We start from the raw sequence: 25655 nt of genomic DNA on the forward strand, positions 1-25655 counted from the left end.
AGTGGAAGCCCAGTGAAATCAGAACCGTGTACAGGTTAAACAAATGAGATATAATATACTAACCAGAGAGCTAGGTTGTTATTTTCCATAATATGACCCTGTCACAATACGCATAGATACTATCAGTATAACGTTACTATTGTTGATACTGTGATATCGATTGTGGTCATATTGCCCAGGAATATTTACTATGATTCAGTTGGTCTGATACTTGTTTTCTTCACACTAGATGCTCCATAAACCATTAAGGTAAAGTTTGAACTGATGATGATGCACAAGACTGCAGTCAAGACGCAGAGTGACATTTCTTAGTGAAAGCAGATTTAATTTACAAAGAGTTGGTGAGAGTTCTATGGTGCACATGACACAGAATCACTACTGAAGGTTTGTAGAACCCTGATGAAAAATATTAACAGTACTGAAAATTACACTTAGACAAATAGGAAGAAATAAAGGTTACATTTACATACACATACTGTGTGATATGACATCTCAGATTGTGCCTTATGGCTCAGCTGTCCCAGCAGAAACCTTTTTGTGTGTGTGTGTGTGTGTGTGTGTGTGTGTGTGTGTTGGGCCCTCTGAATGTGCAGTGTATATATTGATCTGAATACTGAGACAACACCATATGGATCAAATGGCCAAGACACTCAAAGACCCAAGGCCTAATCCCTGCTAGCTACGTTTACTGGTCCAGTATCACATTTAAAACAGAGTGAAATTAACTGTTTAAAAAAAAACATTTTGTAATAATAAGTTAAGAGTACCAGATTGTCCTTGCATAACAGCGGTCTTATAAAAATCAGATGACGGGCAGTGTCATATACATTCCTGAGACAATCCTGATAATTACTGTATGTGTATTTGTGAATGAAGCCATAGTTTGTAACTGTTATGCAGTTTAAAATGAAACACACTGAATAGATACTCTAGGTTAAAGACTAACACATCACTTTGTGTTTTAAAATCATGCAATGGGATATTACAGAAAACATTTGTTATTGCTGAAGTTTTGTTGATGGCAAATATGTACAATGTTGTATACAGTTAACTCAGTCCTGTCTAGTAGAGATCACTTCAGTTATGTAATGTATTCACCTGAGTATATACAGTATGTAACACCATCTTCATAATTCGGTTCATCCACACAGCTCCAGGATCAAACCAAGCCATTTAGCTTCTTTTTCAAGCCTGTGGCAAATGACTTTTACACAACCAGATGGCAGTCAGTCAGTCAGTACTCGTGGCTGGCTGTGCCATCTTTTCCCCCCAACCCAGGAAGACTGACACTTACCTCAGCATGTGCCATGTTTACACAGCAGAAAGGAAAATTATCTTTTGTACTATTCTAGCAAGCTTATGAGGGACAAATCTCAAATTCAAATGTGCAGGCTAGTCATGCACCTTATTGCTGTTTAGTCTAATGAGGCAAGATTTCTCTTAACTCTATTTGAAATGTGGCAGTGTGTCATTGTTTTTTCTGTGTTGCATTCACTCCCTGAGCAAGTTGAATGAGATCCTGTGCCGTTAAACCTGAGTTTCCAAAGCTTCAAGGCTTGCTGGAAACAAAAAAGGAGCCTATGACTATGTTTAGTGGCAGTGCGTTCAGTAACAGCTGTTTGTAGCCTCACTTATACAAAGAGTAAGCATGCAATCCAACAGTTGGTGTGTGTATTAATTGATGCCAAGAACTGAGATACATGAGAGTATGAACTGTAGCATAGAAGTGAAAAGTCTGTGGATGATTTTATAAAAAAACAATAATGGTGACATTGTGAGAACGATGTCCATTTCAATGTACCGTTTTTAAGACAACCAGAGAACCCAGTCATACATGCATACACACTTAAGAAATTTGAATAATACAAAACTTTCAGCGTAAATCCTCAAAAAACCCTCTCTCTATGACTCTGTCTCAGACACTCTCCAGCACACAATCACAGCAAAACAAGGTTTAGGTTTTAGGATTGTCAGACAAAATGTTGCTCTGATAATCTCTCAGTCGCAGTAGAAACAAACTGTGGGTGTGAAGTTCATTTTTGGACAATAACTGCATCCAAGCCTCTGTCGTTTGTTCCCTTCCAGCATGCACAGCCAGAATCCCCCAGCACCTGTCACCCTGTTGGCATCACTGGTGTTCCGTTGGCCCGAGACTCCCTGTCAGACCCACACAGCTGTGTTGTGGTCAAACAAGGACTGCATTTTCTCCAGGCCAGTCACTGGTTGTCTCCTGTCTAAATAAATCCCTGCAAATGGTTGCTGGCAGAACTGGGGGAAGTGTTGGTGGGTTGTCCCTGCTTCAGCTAGATGTGGACATGGCCTACCTTTGCCCTGCTGTCCGTTTGCCCAGAACGGCAGGTAGAAACTGCCTTTTGAACTTTTAGCATTTAGTTTCTTTGGCCTTTTGAAGAGGTCGCCCTCTGGCAGCTCAGGAGCCATCCAGCCCGGTCTCTCCTTGAGCAGTTTGTCCCTGTCGGGCCTGACACTGCGCAGGAACTTCTTGAAGATGTTTGTGGTGAGCGAGAACTTCCTGCAGATCTCCTGTGAGCGGCTGAGACGAAGAGGGTGAGCTGAGGTGTCTGGTCTGTCCGCCCCTCCATCTGCTGTCCTGTCCACTCTACTTATCCTCATCTCCTCTTCCTCTACATCCTCCCTCTCCACCTCAGGCAGGTCCAGCCAGTTGCCCACAAGGTCGGCAAAGACATTGTCGCCCAGCACTAAGGGCTGACGGTTGCGGCTGCGACTCATGAGCGAAGAAGTCCAGTCGTTGGCGTCATCCGCGCTGTCCTGGGAGTAGTCGCTGTCCAGTGAAGGACCCTCTCTGGAGAGGCTGTACAGAATGCCAGGCAGGTCTACCACCTGAGCATTATGGGGAGCCTGTGGGTGAGGGTATGGGTCCGGTGGAGGGTTTCCCACCATTGGTCCATAAAAGTCTACCTGTGGGGCGGTGTATCCTGACCACCTCCTGGGTATAGACTCAAGGTCATTCTCACTTCTTGCAGTTCTTGTGCTTCTTTCGCTCTCTAGACTGGATGCAGAGGAAGATGAGGTTCCCAAGCTGCTTCTGTTTTGGGACTGACTAAGGTCATCTTGGCTGGAGGTGTTTCTGTTATCCAAAGACAGCCCTGGACTTGACATTAGAATTGGACTGGGCTCCTCAGCCATAGTTTGGCTGAAGCTGCAGGACCTACATGCTTTTTCTGATGCTGATGCAGATGCAGCAGATGTATTGGGTGGAACCAATGGCACAGAATGTGGGATCCCTCTGTTAATAGGTCGACCTGAAATGTCAAGGTTTTCTAGTGCTGTCTGGACCTGAAGAAGCTTGAGTTCCTGGAGGGCTCCCATCATTGAATTCATCTGAGCATGGAGGCCATCTCCTGCTTCTTTCATAGATAGCTACAGAGAGAACAAAAAATAGAAACAACAGACAAAAATCAGCAAATGTTCGGTTTGACTTAACAGCCTTGTAGCACTCATCAATTCAGTCACCTGACTCAGCCTCCTGCAGGAACCGTCTCATCTATCAAAGACTGATTTCCTCACTGCCCGCCTCTTGTTCATCATACATCTCAGCACCAGTACAAATCCAATTATACACCATCACTGGAGAGTATCAGGTGCATTACATTTACCTATTAATCAATGAAAATCACAGAAACTGTCCTGGTTTTTCTGTTTATCAGTTGGACTGTGCTTGTTTCTTGTTTGTTCCATGCTGCGCACCTTGTTTAATTATGGGTCATGTGACCTAGTTTTGAACAACAGGCCATGTCCATATGGCATGTGCATGAAAGAGGATCAAATCTATGGCAGCTGTAAAGCAGACTAACTTGCTGTTTCTTTCTTTTCTCTGATCCATTCTATTTCTCTTTGTGCATCCTTGCTTTTTCTCTACTTGCTTTGTTCCCGTAGATGCTCACTCTTACTTTCTTTTGTGCAGCACCAATCATACACTTTGCTTTTTGTTCTCATATGTTTAAGAGCCTGTGTCATGCGATCTAAGCGTCTTCTACTGAAGGCAGACAGAATGCCCAGAGGCTGCGTCCTGACCTGTGTCTTAACTCGCAGGGCTGACTCATTGCACACTGTGACCCAGACTATAAATTGTTCTCTTTGACACAGGAGGTTTATCTTCTATTATTTAAGAACACAATGGCAAACACAGTAACGGATTTATGATGAAACCTGCCTGGAGTCCTTCCCCTTTATTTAAAAACACCTATGGGAAGGCAGGAGATGGTGCGCCAGGAATTTTGAAAAAAACTGTGTGTGGGAAAATGTTAGTAAGAAACCTATGAAGCAAACCAACTGCAATTTCTTTTTCACATACACAGTCAAACAGCATACAACAGACAACTGCCAACTAAACAGAAATGCATTTTAATACATATACCACTGTTATAAATGTTTAGTAATAAAAACCCCACACCCTACCTTTGATAAACTGTCACAAAGCCGAAGGTGTAGAGTTCCCTGTCTGTCTGTGTTGCTAGTAGTCTACACCTCTGCCAGCCTGTCACTGTCTCTCACCTTTCAAATGGATCAGTCTGAGTGATCTTGTATATCTGTCTCCAATGGGGGAACACTGCCGGGTGTGACAGCCAATCAACACTATCTGTCTAGACAATAATCCCCAAACGGTGGGAGGTGGGGTCACTCGGGCGGAAATGGACTGACAATGAGAGGAGCGGGAAGGGAGACGGTGAGAAGGAGCGAAGGGGCAGTGAGAGTTACCCGGATGAGTAGGGATGGAGGGAGGGGAGGGGGCTATAGGGGGAAGTGGGTTGATGGGGAGGGATCCATCACCATATGTTTAGATGTCTAAGTGAAAACTGTTGATGGATTCAATTATGGATGACACCATAAGAACACAGGAGGGGGGTTATAATTAGGAGAAAGGAGGGGTGTAGGCATAACACCAGGCTGTGATACTTAATGTTGCGGAGCAGTGATTGTGTTGACCCCAGGGTGGGAAATGTAGCTGTACACGACAACTGACAGCATCATAAACAGTGCAACCTATAAGTGCCGTGAGAGAGAGCATGGGTCTTCTCAGAAAACAGACAAATATGATATATAACAAACATTTCTGGACTACATTTAGATTAAGAAATACAATTCTACCCATGTGAAAACAAACAAATGTCCAAAAACTCATAAAAAGCAACAGTACATACAGTATCTACCCTGTTACAACCTAGCTGTATGTTTAACACCTGGTTCAGAATGCATGATTAGTTTGTCTGATACGATGGCCACTATGTCAGATTACACAAATATAGATTAGAAATTCTTAGATGAGTGGTTAGCAGTGGTTAGCAGTGGTTAGCGGCTGTCGCCTCACAGCAAGAAGGTTCCCGGTTTGAGGCCGGGCCAACCCAGGGCCTTTCTGTGTAGAGTTTGTTCTCTCTGTGCCTGTGTGGGTTCTCTCCGGATACTCCAGCTTCCTCCCACACTTCAAAGACTGCAACTTAGGTGACTCTAAACTGCCTGTAGGAGTGAGTGAGGATGTGTGTAGTTCTTTGTCTACTCTTCAGCCTTGTGATAGACTAGTGACCTGTCCAGGGTCAGAAAAGAAACCCCAGTCAACTCTGAGGGGCGGTACCATAGATTATTCTACAATCTTCTGTGATACATTATTTAACTTATCATCAAAACTGTGGGTGATGGTACAAAACTATTTTCTCATTGCTATAGCACTTTATATACAAAGGCCCTTTCATATTGTCTTTGACATTTACCCAGTACCCTGCACTGTTAACATTAAACCTCTGGGTTAAAACACATTGCTCATCACTAACATATGGCTATGTAAGTGCACAGGGATGTGAACACCCTCTAAGATCAGATAATAAGCCCATCAATGCATATGCTGGGAACAAAAGGCTCTGAGCTTCCAGTTGACTCACTAAATTAGTCAGTGAAGGTACATGTAATTAGCACAGTCAGGTTGTGTCTCGTCTTTTTTTGCCTTCCACATATGGCTGACTTCATTAGCTGTTAATCGCCTGTGTTCTAGAAGAGGCTGATAAAGCGTGCATAATTATCTTTACTTTCCTCCACACGAAAGGTCAACTGGTCTGAAAGCAAGGTGACATATGGAGTTACAGTACGTGCTGTCGTTACATCTTTAGAGGCAGACACGCGGCTTTAGTGAAGTTGATGCAGGGATCAGATCAGGGATTACAGCACTTTGAACTGCTGAAATCTGGACCACTTTAATGTTTTGAAATATGATCTCCTACGCAGACCATTCTCATGCACCTGCTTGAACATGTTAACCAAAAAACGCCCTAATTTAACACTTACGTGCAACTTTTCCTTTAGCCCCAAAATGTAGACATTCTTTACACAGAGTTGTTTACTGGCATTTTTATTCTAAGGCAACACTAGTCATTCATATTGTCCCTTGGGGAACAAACAGAGGAACAGTAATAAACTATATCCTATTATTCCACCTTTACCATGCCAACTATCTCCAGGCACTTCACCACTGCTACTTCAAGGCTGAACTTTGTGGCCCAAACATGTCAGCCTTCGCAATCTTCATTCTGCTGTCTGCTAAAAGTGACATTAACATAACATCCCACAGCAGTTAGTTGTTTAGACACGGATGTTTTTCATCCAGGGATGTCAGTTTTACAATGCATGACTCAGCCTCATTAGCAAATCTTCTTTTTCAACCAAAGCCTCCGAGTACCTCAGCTATTTAACACATCAAGCATGCATGTCTATAAAAAGATCATTTTAAAAAGCAAGCCAAGTGAAAACAAGACAAATAGGGACTGTCCTGAATCTCCCGCTTCACCACCCACTTCTTCTGCAGTGATGCCAGTCAACCAGACATAATTGCCAATTAAAGGATGGAATACTTCAAAGTTTAAGAACAATGGCCGATGGTCTTGAATTAATGCTGAATGGGGGCTTATTAAAAGGTTCTGGGCATTTGAACTGAATAAATAATTTGATGACTCCTTATTTTATATCTTCACATCAAGAGGAGTTACCCAGAGGCCATTCAATATTCATGCAAGTGAATTAGCCTAAATACCACAAAGTATAAATAAATCAATGCTTCTTCTGTCTTTTTATGTTGAGCTCTTTGTCATGATAATCTCTTTCACTTATGAGGGGGAAATTAAATTCACTGTGCAAACACATTGAGCTCATATATATACTCGGACTTGCCTCACTTGAATGGAGTTGATGTCTTTTTCTTAAAGCATGTTTGTGTGCGCTTGCATATTGTGTGCACTGCACATTAACTGGATTGTTAGGTGGAAAATACAGTGAAGTAATATGAGAAATTGAAAGCCACTACCCTGTTCTGGCTATAAAAACGTACTGTTGTGTATTTGTTATTGGTTGTTGGGGAGAAACCAGTGAGGCCAAGGTTATCAGACCTAAAAGGTCTTCCTGTTTAGAAAGCAGCAGCTTGTGTGCTCCACCCTCCCTCCACCTCCAGCATTAATTAAAATGAATGGTGGGGTGTGTGGGTCAAGGACAGGAATGGGGTCTCTGTCTGGGGGATACAGAGAGGGTCTCTGTGACTGAATTGTTGGACATGCCACAGAACGTTGTGGACAGCCCTGAGGTTATGATCAAGAAGGCAGTAAAGCTGTGAAGTGCTCACTGAAAGAAATAAGTTGCTGTGCACACAGCAGTGAATGTCTCTTTGATTAAAACAAAACAAAAAGTTATATAGTGACTCTATTTGGTCTGAATGTCCTCATTCATGTTCAGGAGAGGATTGAGTGTGACTAATGTTCAGCCAAAGAACAAGGACACAAATACTCCGGGTCTTATATCATGTAGAGCCGGTCTTTAAATGTAGATGTCTGAACATTTTAACAGAATGTTCTACTTGTATTATTCAACCCGTGCTGATGCTGACTGAGACTTTTAGATACGTCTCTTATACACATCTGTAAAATAGATCTTCACTTAACAGGTTGATTCAAACAAATTTTAAGGGACATATTTTCTCACCCATTTCTAGTTATGTCTAACTATGCACATAGATCCCCCCCCACACACACATTTTGCAACCCCACCAGACAGAACTGATTTTTTTTTGTATATATATTCATGCTTCCTTCAATGTCAACGTCAGGGAACGATTGTGGTTATAGAAAATAAATTATGGTTAGGTTTGGGAAACTAAATCACTGGGTCAGGGAAAAACAAAGTTACTGTAATTTGCTGCATCCTGGTAGCCAAGCAGTTGTGGTGTGCTCCCTAGCATCCGCAGTTTGAATCCAGCAGCAAACCTACATTGCTGGATTCTGTTCATCAGGGAAAAGAGCCCCCCCCCAAAACTTACTGGTAATTACAATGGGATACAGACTCTGGAGTTGGCATGAAAGTCTGATGCCCCCTGCTCCCATCCACCACTCTGCTACATACAGGGAGCATTACTGCTTGCATTCGTACTATTGCACATCTGTGCCTCCACCTCAGTAACAGAAACAGTATCCCAGTTTCTCCGAACAATCCACTGACAAAAATCTGGAAAGCTTGGCAAAGAGAAATCAAAATTTTCCAAGAAGTAAGTGGAAATGGGACAGTCTCTTCAGAGATGGGAGGTGGTTTAATAGCTTGTTTCCTGCACGAGCTCATTTAGACCATCAGAAAAATGCTGCAGTCGTGGGAGACACAGGACGATCATCTTTGGCTGATGATATTTGGAGACGGTCTCTGACCCAGTCTATCTTCCTGTAATCTACTTGTTTGATAGGTGATTCATAATGAGGCAGTTGACGTCAGCATCTTGTGTGGGCAGTGAAAGTGTTTGGCCATTTCTCCCGCCCACAGTTGTGACATCAAGTGTGACGATAATTCTGTAGATGCTCCACATCCCGCCCCCTTGCAGTCTAATGTCAAAAGGAGCATATTACTGAAACATGCACTGAAGAAAGTGTTTGATCACTGTAAGCAATCCTGCTAACTGGCCAGATTTTTGTGCAGCACTGGGAGCATTGAGTTCAGTGTTGAATTGGGAGTGAATGAACCTGCATTAGCATCAACACATTATATGTTTAGCTACAGTTCAGTGTGTAATTCAGGGCATTTTGGACTTATACTGATTTCAGGTGAAGTTATAAATACACTGGAAGTAAATGTGGCTCTATATACTTTAAAGCTGCACTAATCAATATCCTTTACATTAGTATTGTCACTTGTAGTGACAAACCAACAAAAAATTGTCACCCAGATCTGTGGTTACCCTCAGTTCCGCCTTTCAACTGAACTTTTTATGATGGACAGCTTTACTGCCCAGAAACAGAAACATGACTCCAAGTCAGTGCTAATATTGCTGTATAATAAGATGGTGAACATCTTATTATACAGATGCCTATTTACACACGCCGTCCCTAGTGGTTAAGGCGCAGCACTCTCGCCGCTGTGGCCCGGGTTCGAATCAGGGTTGCGTCAGGAAGGGCACCCGGCATAAAACACGCACCAAATGTCAACATGCGAGTTGTCGGTGTGACGATACGCTGTGGTGACCCCTAAATGGGAAAAGCCGAAAGTGACTTTCTATAATAAGGTGTTCATCACAACAAATTTATACTGTTCATTTTTGTTTACAGCTTGTTTTGTTGCCCTCAAGTGCCAAAAAAAACAACAACTTTGTGCCTTGTTCTTTTGCAGTATTGGTTGTAAATCAACAAACAGTGTATCCTAAATAAATCTGCACTGTGACATCTCAGGCACAGATTTCATTTTCCATTTTGTGAACTATGGCAAAACAAGTTCTACTGCATGTGCAGTCCCATAATGACAAACAGGCCTTGCAAAAAATTTGCGGTTCACTCTCAAACACAATGACCACCCACACAAAACCCCACAGCTGCCACTAAGAGCTGGGCCAATTTTAGGTGACAGGAAGGAAGGGCAGGTTGGAAAATAGAATCCACGAGGGAAGCACCAAACAAATGAACCTAATCACCCTCTACAGCAATTTGTGCCCTGTACATTTGTTTGAGCCTACACCCTAAAGGTAACAAAGAATATTCAACTTAAGCTAAAGGTTTGGTATTTTTCTTATATTTCAAGGCCTCGTGTTTTCTAGCTTAGGTGTTGGATTCCAAAGTGACAGTCATCATGTCTGAAACTTGCCTCAGGTGTGAAAGGGATAAAGGAGTGTGATGTACTGTATGTGAAATCAGCTTCAGCAGTGATATCGAAAAGCTCTTGATGTATGCTTCAGAGTCTGAAATGACACTGATGTGCAGGTGTGAACCCTACAATTAGACCAGATGAATCAAAGGTGTGTCAGGGTTTGTAGCAACAAGTCCAAGCGGACAGGAAGGGCTTCTGGTTTTTGTTTCACAACTTTGTCTCTATTGTATGAATGACTCATGCACGAGCTTAAAACTATTGTTGCCATTATATTTCTATGGAGCCTGTTGACAAACTGTTGTCGGTTAGAGATGTGGAAAGATAAAAGACTGATATAGACTGATATATTCCTGAAGTGTGTCACTGGTGCGTTGGATGTGGTCAGCAGTTACAGGAGGAGAAATAGCTATAGAACCTGTCAGGTTAAGGGTCAAATATTCAAGCGTGACCTGACACTACCCCACACAGACTGACCCCTGCCACACTGTTCACACTTTCATATGGCATTCTTTTTCTTCTTCATTTTTTAGAGCTGCTAGTGAATTTGGTTTCAGGGTGTCACGCTCACATTTCCAAACCTAACAACACAGAATTTCTTCCTCTGATGTAATGACATTACATAACTATACAAATGTGAACATTTAAAGGTCCATACCAGTGTTTATTTTTTCAGCCTCTTATCTAAACATCATGTATACTTTACCACTTGCAGACCATTTTCAAATGCAAGTTGTACGGTTTTAGGCTTTTATGCATTTTCCCACCTGCTTCTGGCCACCAGAATAAGATAGGTTGTGGAATAAGAAAGGAAGTTGTAGAGGCAAACAACAAGGAGAAAACGCACTAAATGGGTGAAATCATGGATACTACATATCCATGCTAGAATACAGGCTGATGGGGCTTTCCCAAACCGTTCTCTTTTCCTAACTTAGCAGCCAGTCAGAGCCCCTCTCAACATCAAGGCCCAACACCGATTCAACATGTAGAATTGTCTGAAAAGTCTCCCATAGGGTCCGACTAGTGCCAACGGTGCGAGATACACCAGGAAGATGAGCCCTGACGGACACTTACTGATGACTTGGTATGTCAAGACCCTAAGAATGAAGCTGTCACCTTCTTGCAAAGAGATGGAAAACTGCCATAAAAATATAGGTAAATGTAAAAAAAGAAATGGGCAACTCTTAAAATGGAATATTTCTTTGTTAAACTGTAAAGTCTGCCTAAAGACAAGTACTTCAGCATCTACTTTGACTGAAAATGATGCTGGTATCACTCACTAATGATTGGTTAGGGCAAAATAACAACCCCTCCCAAATAAACAACTAACATAATTTAAGCTGCATTACCACAGTTTGACATAAAATAAGAGCTGTGATGAATTGTGCAACTCGAGCAGTTTTCAGACTCGTATGACTGGAAATCAATGGCTGCTTGAAAATTAGTACACTGAAAATTCTGAAGCAGAGCAGCACAGTTTGCATAATGCTTAGCTGTGATTTAAGACATATGTGATCTGTAGTAATTGGTTCAAAATAGGCCAAACAACTGCTATAGTCCTTAAAAACTACACCGGTCTTTGAAGTGTAGTCACAAGTGATTGTAAAGAGTTCCTGGACTTAGCCTGCGACTCTGTTGTTAGATGTCTGTGATCTCAGTGTTGCAGATGGAGCCTGTTTATCACTCTCCAGTGAGTATTGGATCAGAATCAGTCACAATGGAAAGAAAAGCGACAACCTTGGCATAGACAGCTCTCGTTTTCTGAACAACAGATTGCAGCCCACATGGTTCTGTGTAGGGGGAGCCTGCCTCAGCTTTTTAACCAGCATCTGCTCTCTGCTCTCCTGTTTGATCCCTGGCATGGCACGACACTATTTCTATTATGTTACCAAACTGCGATATGGCACCTGTAATGAAACATGTCCTCCTGGCATCAGTGTTTACTCCCCTAAAATCTCAAGTGCCACTTGAGCACAGTCACAGAGCAGATGATGCAGCAAAACATGTAGCAGCGTGAAGCTTTTCTGTGGGCCAGCGGCTGGATAGAAAGAGAGAAAAATGTGTATTTGCTTTGAAGATAATTCCAGATAAAATCTGTGCCAGCTACGGCTCCTTTGAAAATGAGTCTACAGTTTGTCACTGCCAAATGATTTAGGCGTGAGGGAGCAGCTTACAGATTTTGTTTTCACATTTCAAAGAAGGTGGGTAAGAAACAGCAGTCTAAGGTTTCCACCATCAAACAAATTAGCTAATTAGAGGAGAGGAGATGAGATGTGAACATATTAAATAAGGGTGACTAATTCATTTAGAGCATAATGTGATGAAACTGCAACTTCTGCTTCCACTCACTCCCTTGTGAAAGCAGTCTCTTTCCAACACATGATTATTTTACCACAGATAAAACATGCAAAAGATATTCTGCAGATCTGTTTCTTTTAGTTACCTTCATACTAACAGTTCTAGTTGGGAGAAAAATAAAACTCTTGAGCTCATTAAGCTTAAAAAATATGTCCCAGATGCTGGACAGAGAAGATGGATACAAGCCTCTGGGGTGCTAAAAGCTTTAATGCTCACAACACACGCGCGCGCGCGCACCCCCCATCAGAAACTACAACCTTAATGTGACAGTCAGGAACACAACACTCTGTTAGGACACACAAAATGCGAGGAAAGCGACACATTTGATTTTATGTTGAACATTTTAAACGATAAATTTTGTTTGCTTCTTCATAAGCATGAATAAATGCTACTACAGTATGTGTATGTGTAAAAATGTACGTTAATAAGGCAGAACAGTGCTGATCAGAATAATAGATACAACAGGACATACCAATTCTTGCTTCAGTCGCCTTAGACACACATCCATGTTTTTGCATTCTGGTTTGGAGAGCTGTTCCATTTTTTAATGCAAGAATTTCAGATGACAGGCTTTGCAGTCGCTGCTAGAGCATGACTGTGAAAGCTTTTCTCCTGGGCAGCAAAATGAAAACGGCGCTCATGGAGAGCAGAAAGCGATCTGCGGCTGGAGATGCGTAAATACTGCTGAGGAATGTGCGCGCGGCTCGTAATGACGCGAATCCTGTAATTAAAGTCCCGATGACGAAAATGGGTTTTCTCCAGAAAGTGGTAACGAGGGGGTCTTCTCGTGTTCGTATCAAGAGACCCAGTGTGTGTGACCTTCTCTCAGTGGCTGCTTGGCTACTGATGCGTGTGTGCTCCGCACCTATCCTCATTCAATAGGAGCTCTTCCGTAGCTCGTCCAGTTCCTTCCGATGAGTGAGTCTCACTGAGACTATCTCATTCAAAAGACGATAAACCAGAAACCTGTATTGGCACAAGTAGATTTGTGCACAGAAGCTTGTAATGATTATATAGAGAACTTAAGAGAAGGTCTATCATTTGAAAATATTTAAGTCAGAGAACACAAGTTAAACATCTCCACACACAGAATAGTCTACTGCAGCACATGAAGGAGGATGTGTCTGAAAGAAACCATACAAATCATCATTAGGGAAGTTTCCTGGCCACCTTCACTGCAGTCAGAGAGGAAGCATCTGAGCCACAAGCTTTTGTTGCCTGCCTAGGGTTTAATACTTTAACAAGGGAAGGAAGAGTTGCATATACAAGGCAGCCATTCTGGAAGTTGTTTATCACCCCCCTCCATCATATGGTTTTGACACTTCTGAAAGGTTGCATGGAAAACCTTAACCAGCCAAGGTGACAAAATAAACTAGTTTGATATATATTTACTGTATGTAAAGAGCAGATGGTGTGATCTTTTCTAGTGTGTTCTCTATATTGTATTGTGAACTTCAATACATACTTGCTACCAGCCAAAATGTGTTTAGTATCAGAGAAAGTCAAACACTAAAAGTTGAGTAGCAAAGATTTGTAATCCTGTTTGTTTTCTCTTTTATCACTCACTGCTACTTTTTTAAAATTGACATATTTCTTGAATGCTGATTTGCGTTGCCAGCGTGAATATAAAATCATTTCCAAACATACCCGGTCCTGCAGCAGAATATACTCTAGATGAGGGACACTCTAATGAATATTTCATAGGATTACATATTGCACCACATATGCCATAAAATCAAAATCCTCTCTTTTCATTTGCACTTTGAACTTGGTTTTAAAATGGACAGAGTCACAATGTATTCATGTGTGCATTGTGCAAGCAACTGTAGAAATTAAATCTAGACTAAATGGCTGCAGACACAACTCAGGCTTCATTCAGCTCCTCTGAGAGTAAACTTTGCAATGTACCTTTAACAGTTACTACAGGAATATTATGACACATGGATCAGTTTAAAGGTTCCGCTGGCTGCTTCATGATTCTCAACCATTTCATCCCAAATATGACCTTAACCTGTAGCAGCTACTTCTTGTACATGTGTCCACTTCCTCCCAGCTGTCAGCATGATGACATACTGAATGAGGAAGTGCCTCCTTGAATCACTCAGCACTGAAACACAGGCAGCAGCTGTCTCAGTAGACTGTACATCACCACTTGTTTGGTTACCCTGAAGTTTGGGTGTTCAGGCAAAACAACTAGTAGAAATTAGAGATGTGTAGGCAACCCAGTATTTGTATTTATATTTACTTGAGTAGCAATATTTGAATAGAAGTTGAAATAGATATATTAATCCTGTTTTGATTTTTATTACACTTCTAATTTTGGATATTGAAGGAGGCTAAGTTACAGATTTGACAGGGAAATGTTGCTCGCTTCCCAGTCAAACAAGCACCACTGCATTTTTGCCTTCTAAGTTGAAATAGTGGCCAAGCAACTTTGCTAGAACAGCTGTAAATTATGTTATATTAGTTCTCCAGTCTGATATGTGCAACTGTATGACATAGGGCATATAGGTGAACTAGCTACTAACTCCTCCTCCCAGTCAAACTAATTCTGCTTCACATATTGCAGGTCCAAGAGGAGAATATTTCTAGGAAATAAATATTTGTAAAAACCCAAATACTGCATTTGGATTGGGCCCCACCCCTAGTAGAAATGTAACCACCAACCTGTTAAATATAGTACAGTATGTGATACAACTACACCAGTGTACTGCACTTACTCTACAAGCTATTTAGCACAGTTACTTCACTCAGTGGGCTGATAAAAGACATGATCATGGCAAGAATAAGAATAATAGGAATGCATGAACTTGAGTTACTTATTATTACAGCCTTAGCCAAACATATTAAATGCTATTGTGGCTATAGAGATTAACATAATGGGTTTTACATTAATTGGTTTTTAAATTACATTTCTACTAGTTAGTAGGAAATGGAGGAAACGTATTTTTTTAATCTTCATAATTTGAGTTGATGACATATTTAAAACTGATAAAACATGATGAAATGGAGAGAAATAAACACAATAATGAGTAAAACAGTGGCAATAAAATATTCAAAATGATGATTTTCCACATGCTCAATGGCAGTTACAAGTTCTGTACTGTAATGAACAGAAGTGGGACTAATGTGTATTAGTATATGACCTACTTTTGCTGAATATAGTCTGTATGTCTACCACAGATGTTAATACACTGCCATCTGAAGTTCAGCATAAGTCACTGCAGGACTTGATTGATTATTGATCTCTCCCAAAGCATTATGATTTGTACAGCATACGACACCCCCTGTCCGTAGACCCTTAGCTTAGAGGGTCATTTTGTGAATTCTGGCCAAGTTATTAAGTAACAGCAGATGATAAATGTTATATCTGTTTAAATGTTCTGGGGCAACAGTGTTACATCAGAATATAATTTCTCAGACTACCACATAATATTGAAATGGCACGTACTCTTTGTACAAACATTTACCGTATGTACAGTAGAGCCTTCTTTATTTGCTGCTCTGAGTCATTTCCTCCCAGCGGTGAAGATGATTTGTGAAGCAGTTGGGTGTTTGGTTTATTAATCTACAGAGTTGTCATAGTGTATTTGAGTCATCGGCTCTTCTGTGTGATGACACCAGCCAGACGGACACTAGTGTCAAGTAATCAGCTGTGAAAGATCATCACTTATGTGGCCGGAAGTGAGCTGACACTCATTTATTCAGGGTTTTCCTTTAATTTGTCACAAGTCTGTATGTTGCAGTAGTTAGACGTAGATTTTGTTTGGTTCTTAATTTCTGCAAGGCTGTAGTATTATAAATAGGACCATTCTAATATCACCTCATTTTTTGGCTATAGCTTGGATTGGATTACATATTGAAGGTAATAATAGTTTGTTTTCTGAGTCACAAGGTGGAAAGTCAGAATATAGTGGCCCGTGTGCACTTTAATACATTGTGTATCAGTCAAGGGGTATATTAAATAATTTGTCATCAATATTGCATTCTGATAAATTGTACTAAAACAGTCTGAGCAGTGAGGAGAATCTACTAAACCAGATGATCACAGATGTGTGTTAGTGACAGTCATCAGGTGATTGTACAGCTGTGAAATAAAACCTATTTGGTTTTCTGAGATAGAAGTGGAACATTTGCAGAAACCAATGTATTGTGTGTTGCATATTAGTCAGCTATATTTTATTATCATGATTTACCTGTTAATGTTTTCTCTTATGTTTAAATGTGATTAATGATACTAAAGTAATAAAGTGACAGTTGCAGTCTTGAAAATGTACCATTCTAGGCTAGTTTGAATTTCTAGCCTAATAAACATATATTTTGATGTTCAGAATAATCGCTGAATACTATAACTAGAGTAAATATTTGATTTTATTTTTAGAACAGTAATGATATGATATTGAATATTGCTATAGACAGAGGAAATGTGTAAAGCTGTCATATGACCTCCCTCCTGAAAAAAGGTGAACTACGCTGCCATCTAGTGACACATGTACAGATAGGTCTGTGCATTCTTAACAGTCAAAGATTGTAAACTTGTAATTACAGGGAATTCTAAATGTGTAACATGATGCTGCCAAAAAAACAAGTTGGACAGATGTTGGCATTTACCAGGCTGACAAAGACTGACCGATGATGCAGTTAAACTGCACTGCATTTTTCAAGCCTGACCAGGGACTCGCAGTCAGTATATGCTGCTTAGAGTTGGAGAGTTTCAGATATTATGAAAGTTCACTGGAGTTGAAAATACCATAAATATAAAAAGTGCCTGGCTTTTTCTTGTAAAACAATTTTGTGCCTAGCTGGTTAGTGATGTTTTGTAATGTGTATGTTTACATGCAGACATGTTTTGGAGCGCTGTCGCCTCACAGCAAGAAAGTTCCAGGTTCGATCCCAGACCGACCCGGTGCATTTCTGTGCGGAGTTTGCATGTTCTCCCTGTTCCTGTGTGGGTTCTCTCCGGGTACTCCGGCTTCCTCCCACAGTCCAAACACATGCAGCTTAGATTGATTGGTGACTCTAACTTGCCCCTAGGAGTGAATGTGTGGTTGTTTGTCTAAGTGTCAGCTCTGTGATAGACTGATGGCCTGTCCAGATTGGACCCCGCCTCTCGCCCAGTGTCAGCTGGCATTGGCTCCAGCCTCCCTTTGACCCTATTCAGGAATAAGCAGTATAGATAATGGACGGATGGATATTTCTGTTTTGGTGTCAGAAGGGAGGAGAAAGATGACATTCAATTTCTGTGGCAGATTTTTATTTTCATCTGACACTTCATAGTTGTTCTAACAAACAGACAGGATACTGTATACACTGCAAACAGACAGAAAAACTTACAGTTGTTCAAAAGGATACAAAAATAGGAAACACAAACTGCAATGCCAAGACTTTTTTTGTTGTTGTAAAGTGACAATATATTTGAAGTCAAGTCCATTGTAATGACAACAAAGAATCACCCTACTGTAGTCACTGGTGTGAGAGAAGTCCTTTCTCTAACAAAACAGCTGTGGAAAAAGCCCTAATGTGTAGATACTGTATCAGTGGTAGCCAAGTCCAAGTTATGAACACTGAAACTGAGCAGACGGTCATTATTATTACCAATAATGGTGAGAAGAAAAAAAATATCTAAAGGGTTTGTAACTTTTTTATGTAGCAGCATAGAAAGTTTGACTACTTTGTTGTTCTCACAGAGTAAGGACAAGTGACCCTTTTGGCACAATACTTTCACTTCAGATTTAAAATATGGCAAAATACAGAAATGCAATACAAAGCATACCAATACAGCAAAAACCCCACTTTCATGGTCGAAAAACAAATGATTAACTCATAACTCACTTGAGCAAAACAAGCAAAAGACAAATAAACACATTTGTTACAGGAACCATAGCACATTTGGCAAGTAGTCACAAACTATTCCAAACACCAGACATTTTAAACTTTAAATGAGCAACATCATGTAGCATATAAACAATATCATCACGCAGGAGTAAGGCTGTAAACCAGATCAGGGCTCAGTACATGTTCAGTCAGTGTCAGAATGCATCTCTGAGATTGTGCACTAAAGATGATTATGATTAAGCTTTTCATAGTGCATTGCATATTGTTCTTGACCAGGGTAATAGTAGTACACAAGGTCCACTTACTAGCATTTTCTGGAGTTTTCATCTATATGTAAGGTCTACATAACGTTGGAATTTGCTCAGCTGTCGCGGAGATTGATCGGCAGAAGCTCGGTAGCCGTTAGGATTTTTCAATAGCACCTTCAGGACTTCTTAGCATTGGCTTAAAGGTTAAGCAAATCTGATGCAAACTGAAGCACATTTTAAGCAAAATTAATATAATATGGTTGAAAGCTCTGGAAAAAGCAAGCAAGTGGACTTGGTGTTGGGCCAGAATAAGATAGCTCGCTGTTGGCTGTCAAACTGTACTTGGCACATTTGTGCTTGTGTGCAGTTCTTTACAAATTCTTTACAAATGTAATTTGAAAGTTGTAAAATAGTTTTAAAAAGTGTATCAGCTGTTAGAAACTCAGTTTTCTATGAAAGCAGAATAAAATGTATTTTTAATCTCAAGACAGAACTGTACAGCTGAAGGTATCCAATTTGAGCAAGAAAGGAAACACCAGTAGATTTGTTTTAAACTCAGAATTATCATAACATAGCAGTGATGACACAGGGTTACAGATGTCTGACAGACAGCGGCGTCTGTTTTTCTTCTTTGTTAAAATGTATCCAAAGGAGAAAAGAGAGGAAAGAAACTATCTTTAGCCAAGACAAGGTGACTTGATGCCTCAAAATGTTTTCATATTTGCATATTTTACCATGTTCTCTCCATTTCAAAAGTCTATAAATAACCAGGTTTCAATGCAGTTTATATTTTTAAGTTTAGTTTGAAAAACATGAACTGAACATGAATTGGCCACATCCCTGTAATCTTCCAAATGGTTCTTTTAACTCACAGTGGTGCTCAACCTTTTTTTCTATTCAATACAAAAAAAAAGCCCATTTATGCTCATGATAAATATTCAAGCCCAGGGAACTCGAGTGAGCGGGGGCAGGGTTAGAGTCGCATCTTTTTTTTTTTCCACAGAACAAAAAGCACCAATCACCTTTACTGCATACACCAGCCACTTTTTTAGGTACACCATTGCAATTGTGTGCACTTCATTGCAACACTTCTGCCTTAACATCTGTGTTTATGATGCTCAAAATGTTGCATTATTGAAGTCATGGTTAAAGGTGGTGTTGTACTGGAGTACATTATATTCAGAGGTTTCTCTATATTTTTGTCTTCCCCAGCTACATACGTGAGATGGTCAGAATATTAGGAACATCTCTAAACATCACCTTTAACTATGACCTTGAATTTATACATTTTGAACAATTTCACCAAAAACTGAAACGTTCTTCATAAACACAGATATTAAGATGGAAGTGTTGCACTGAATTGCATACAGTTGTACAGGTGTACCTAATAAAGTGGCCAGTGAGTATATAAAGAAAGTCATATATTAATTCTTATAGATTGTATATTAATATAGTAAAAATAGTATGGATATATTTGTTTTCTTTAAAGGATAAGGTTATTGGTATTCTACAGTTATCTTATTCTCAACAAATGCCAAAACCAAAACCAGATTGATCCTAATAACAACTATAGTCTGTGTAGCTTGATGTGCTGTAGCTGTGCTATCAACCCTTACTGTTGTCTAAAATGTATTTAAATTTAAAGGCAATATCGCTAGTTCTGATGCATCAAAAAAAAAAAAAGACTCCATCATCCACTGTGAGTCTGACAGTGTTGTAGGACTTCACTGAGAGCGTTTTAAAAACGCAGCACTGAGCTACACCATTGCATGTCCCTTCAGTTTGAACAGTAGTAGATTATTGTACAGTGCTGTACATAGTTTATTCTGAGTATTTCCAGTTTACACTGTCCTGGTGCTGTAAATGTGCACTGGTGCTTTAACTTTGTATTAAAGGATAACTTTGGTTTTTAGGAACCTGCTGTATTTCCCTCAAAGGTAGGGACTCTATGCTAGTTCTAGTTTTGCTGTCGCTTCCAGATTCTCTGAAAAAAAAAAAAAAAAAAAAAAAAAAAATCAAACACAGAAACCCAAAGAAGTCAGTTAGCCTCAGAGAGTGCTCGAACAAACATGATTTCATTCAAATCATTTTTCACAGTTATCTCTGAGTAAGGCAGAAAGCAAATCTGGGGTAGCCATTACAGCGAACCGCATAGAATAATCACCTGATCAGCTGCAAGGGCTCTTTCAAACTCTACACAAGCTACGCAGCTGCAAACGCATCCAGCTAGGCAAGGAGGGTTTGGTGCGTACTTGTGTGGCAAAATATGTTGTTCAAAATTTTGTAATGCAACGCAAGCATGAGTGTTACTTCACATGTTTCAGATAGTGGTGCAAACACTGTACTCTGAAGTCTGTTAAGAAGATCTGTTTCCAGCGTCAAAAAATTGGACTGTGCGAAGTTGTCTCTATTCATCGGCATCTTTATGATTTGGCAAACGGCATGTAAACTAGTGGAGGTTTAACAGATGCAAATTTATGCACGCTTCTTCTATAGCAATTTTCGTTTTCCACAGGATAAATCACATGACCTCAAATTCACATTTCAGTGATATGAAATTAGCAGCATTGGTACCGTGATATTTTTTTTTTTTTTCAAATGATGCTGTAAAGAAAGTATTTTAATTTCAGTTTTATCCTCAAAATACTTCAGACAACACATAACACTAACAAGACCAATCAAATTCAAATAAACACACTCAACACCGCATCTTTCTTCCAACACATTTAAAGTAAACAAAATACCCTTTTCACTATGAATTCACTTGAAATTTACTGTGACTTTGTGGTATCTGTTGATGTACGGACAATTGAACATTGTCTTTCTTTTTCACAGTACTTGCTGTGAAACGTCTGAACTGCTGTTAGAGACTATTAGAAATGCAGTGATTCTGTCCGTATCTACAGTACATACACAACATGGCGAGTGTGTAATTCTTGGTTCACATACCTACTGTACAGTCCTCTACCTCAGTAATGTCTCCACATCACCCGTCTTCTTTTAAACATCAGCTGGTGACTCCTCTGGGGTGCAGAGCTTTTCCTGTTGACCCTGTGAGATGGGACACAGAGCCTCCAGCACTGTAATGAAACGTGCTTTTTTGTCTTCCTCCTCTGCATCCTGTTGATTTATTCTCTCCTGCTGAGCTAAGTTACATCTGTCAGCCAGAGAGTCACAGAGCAGAGACTTTGATGATGTTGGTGCCAGCGGAGCTTGTTGTGGTTTGGATGCTTGGGGCTGCAGGGTGACCCAGGGGTGGGGGCGGCCTCTGCTGTGGGGGCCCATGGAGGCCATCACCATCAGGGGTCAGAGCAGAAGGTGTCGGGAGGCAAATGATCGCTGTTGTGATCTGGGCACCTCTGCAGTTGATCCTGCCACTGTCATCGGTTTTTAGGTTGAGGTTTGAACGACTGAAGGAGGAAAAAAGTAGAGGCGGTGTGTTTGTGTAATGTACAGCATGTTTACCCAGAATATGTGCAGGCTTGGTGAACACAGCATTTTTTGAAAAAAAATAACACAGTACAAAGGCCATTACATGTAATCTTGACTTAGCTTTGAGTACTATTTGAGATGAGACCTTTATAATGATGGACATACTTCTTTCCTCTGGACTAGTCCATCTAATTTGAGCCATTGTTCGTAATAAAACCCTCTAGAACATCATAAATACATATTCCGGACATTTCCTCTAAAGCAAATCGTTCTGCATGTTTGGTTTTTAAAATCTATTTCTTGTTATATTTTTGAAATTAATTTGTAAGTTAACTATTGATTGTTATTATTTATGCAGGTTGAGGCAACATATTATTACACCAATAACTCTATTTTGAAAAGTAGTTAGTGAAAAGTAGTTAGCTTTGAGACACCAACTAGTGTAACTAGTGGATGTTTTGGCTCTTAATTGTTAACTAGTAAATACTGAGTCTCGCTAGTTAATTAGTAGGCCAAAACAGACCCTAACTCGTTACTAGTCAGCATTTTTGTCTTGACTAATTAACATGTAAGCTACAACATGCAACCACTAGTTAACTAGTTGCAGTTCATCAGGTCATTCTGTAATTTGCATATGTCCCATTTGCTGCTGCTGGTGAGCTTTACCTGGTGGTGTGTGATGGCAGGTCACCACACTGTATGTGGATGGCCCTGAGCTCCTGCAAAGGGCCCTGGTGCATTGGGATGGGGTGGGTGGAGGGAACACTGACACTGGGCAGAGCAGCGTTTCTCTTTACTCGGTGGCTACAGCAGGTACCCACAGAGCTGTCATGGCTGCATATAGAGGGGCTGCGCGACGGGTCATTCTGCAGTGCTGTTTCTAAACGGTTCTGCTTGTACATCTGCTCATCCACAAACTCATGAGCCTGGAGAGAACAAACAGGATAACACTTAAAGACAAACCAGGGAGAGAGTGAGGAAGGAGAGAGGAGATGCAGTAAGTAGATAAAATACTCAAGAGATCTGATGCCTGGAGTGACACATCATATCTAACTTTATAAATAAGTAGACTGCATCAAAGTAAAATAATTAAGTCAGTATAATAGTTAATTAATAGTCAAAATAGCAATGGCAAACCCATACACATAGTCCATTTCATTATACTAGTTTACTAGAAGGCAGATCCAGTGTCACCATTTTAGACATATTTGTTTTCTCTACAACACTACAGTACTACTAGTGCACAGACTTGGAATTATCCTCTGTTTACACACTTAATGTGTACTTAAATGACAAACTAGCATATAAACATTTTGAAGCATTTTTGCCAACTGATTTCAAGAACAAGGTTGGCAAAGGAGGAAACGTTAGTGTCACAGTGATCAGCATCTGTAAGAGCAATTAAAATCCTTGGAAGACTCTTTTTAGATGTGCTTTGGAGGATCTGGGAGTTACAAGGGAACGTCAATGTCAAGTACAAACTTGTGTCAAGGCAACTTTGGAAAGCACACAATAAAAGTTCATCATGACTAGTGACTGAGTGGTATAAAACATTATCGTACAATCCTTCAATGACAGTGAATACATATTTTAAAGCCAATTAACGGGCTTGTACTGTATTGTATATGAAAGCGTACATATGCTGTACAGTATACAACTATAGGTAGCTGGCATATACCAGGGGTCATCAATTATATTTACCCTCCGGATATTTTCTGATTCCATTAATAGGCTATACTACAGGCTGGATGTTGACGATCCATGGCATATACTGTACTGTAAGATAAAAGTGGGCTCAAACAGAGAAATGTGGACTTACTGTGGTTTTCTCCAGACAGTGCAGTAGGTGGTGGTGTTGGCTCTCTAACAGAGAGGTGGACTTGATCAGCTTTTGCTCATCCTCTTCTGTACCCTGAGATACACACACACACACACACACACACACACACACACACACACACACACACACACACACACACACACGAGTTGTTAAGTGTTCAAATTGTTCAGGACATTTCAATGACTGAAATCACTCAGCATTAGTGGACAAATTACTCTGATATTCACTGAAGAGTCCTAAATTAAACTTTCATCAGTCATGAAAAGTCAGTGACATGATACTTTTCTTCTGCTTTATGTAAGTCATTTTCTACTGAACTATCTTTGCTTCATGCTTGCTGATTTCAAGTCTCACATCCATTATGAGCAGGTGGACAACACCACCTGCCGTCGGCTTTCTAATAACATAGCCAATGGGCCACATTTTTGTTTGATGTGATTTGATCTCTCGGCCTTTGGCCTTTTCTCTATTGTACATCTATTGTGCCATTAGAAGCGTTACTGCCTTTGTTTTGATTCCTTGTGTAAGTGTGCTACAAAATAACTTCCCCTTATGTTTTATTAAACTAATAATTAAAATTCTAAAGCTACTGTTGTCAGCTGTCTTTACTTAGAGTAATTGTCTACTGCAGGTATGCGCCATGCTGTTTGATGCTCTAGGCAGCTGAGAAATTAATGATCTATGAAGTTTTGGTAAAAGGAAAAACAACAGAGTTGAGAAAACAAAAACTTATGGAATCTTTTTTGGTATTTCTCCAAACAGGACTTGGTTTCAAAGCTCAGGCTCCAAATAACATGAAAACTGAAAACAAATTAATTCTCCACCCACAGCACACATTGTTACTCAACGGATTTGGGTAGGAGGCGATCCAGCCCAAGGACTCTTCATTCAGATTCCAGACACATGAACAATACAGACATGTAGGCACGAGAACAGCACGCCTTCTGGTTTTTTCAATGTGTGGATTTACCCGCAGGCAGAAACTGTATTAAAGACACTGTGCAGTCTGAATCCGAGACCTGTTTTAAAGTTTGTTCTTTTCATTCAAATAAGCTCGAGCATCTCAGTCACAGATCCGCCATGTTTGATTTAACTTGATTTGGACTGACCTAAATGGAGAAGACGTTTCTTTGTCATAAATCATGTTTCTTGGTACTTTACAGCTGCCTGATGTGATTTTCTCTCCCAGGTTTAAGAAAAACAGATTTCCCATCATTCAGGGATTTTTTTATTTTCAGCATCCTTCTCTAAACAACTTTTATAACATTTCTGTGACAAAATGTCAAGTTCCTGCAAATTGTTCTAAAGAATGGTAATTTGTAGTCTTCAATCTTGAATCACTGCTTTTCATCATATAGATGCTGCAAATGTGCACTGTCAAATCCTGCTTATTGACTTGCAGCTTTACGCATAACAGTGTGTACAGTTACACACAATGACACTTTTAATATATTCAACATAGAAAAAAACTGCGAGGAATGACAAATGTCTGTATTCTCATGACGTATATCATCATCAGTGCAAGGCAGTAATTCATTATATATTGAGGCACTGCGGTAATGTAATAGCTTTTTTCAGAGGTCACAATTTGAAATTCAGTAATTACATTACATTTATTAATCCCAGTAGCATCAGCTTGTTTGCTGTCTTAATGGAAATTTGATGAAGGGCTATAATTAGTTTGGTCTCTGTGCCTTAAGTGTGAAAACTGGTACAGGAGATGGATTTTACTGTGAGCCTGGTTCCTGTGAACAGCTGTGTGCAGCCACCAGGGCGCTAGATGCTGGATGGTCAAATCAAATCAAATCAAATCAAAT

General features: G+C 40.2%; 2 protein-coding genes across 3 annotated transcripts in view; both read right to left on the minus strand.

The window, feature by feature from the left end:
• Positions 1-299: 299 nt before the first annotated feature.
• inka2 (inka box actin regulator 2) lies at positions 300-13318 on the minus strand. Its single transcript, XM_020619690.1, has 2 exons — positions 12956-13318; positions 300-3399 (listed from the first exon to the last, which is right to left on the minus strand). Exons 1-2 carry the CDS (start codon positions 13022-13024, stop codon positions 2161-2163), a joined length of 1308 nt encoding a protein of 435 aa, XP_020475346.1. The 5' UTR covers positions 13025-13318; the 3' UTR covers positions 300-2160.
• Positions 13319-20603: 7285 nt separating this feature from the next.
• The window catches only part of LOC109951031 (potassium voltage-gated channel subfamily D member 3-like), a 77475-nt gene continuing 72423 nt past the window's right edge, over positions 20604-25655 (minus strand). Inside the window, exons 5-7 of one of the 2 annotated variants that reach the window (XM_020601521.1) lie at positions 23818-23910; positions 22665-22924; positions 20604-21976 (exon numbers count right to left, since the gene is read on the minus strand). In XM_020601521.1, the coding sequence (XP_020457177.1) occupies positions 21739-21976; positions 22665-22924; positions 23818-23910 (591 nt within the window). In that variant the 3' untranslated portion in view covers positions 20604-21738. Of the gene's footprint in view, positions 21977-22664; positions 22949-23817; positions 23911-25655 lie in introns of both variants that reach the window. The other variant, XM_020593412.1, reaches the window with a different exon arrangement.

This window comes from Monopterus albus, unplaced genomic scaffold (assembly GCF_001952655.1).
Source record: "Monopterus albus unplaced genomic scaffold, M_albus_1.0 scaffold1.1, whole genome shotgun sequence".
NCBI classification, from domain to species: Eukaryota; Metazoa; Chordata; class Actinopteri; order Synbranchiformes; family Synbranchidae; genus Monopterus; species Monopterus albus.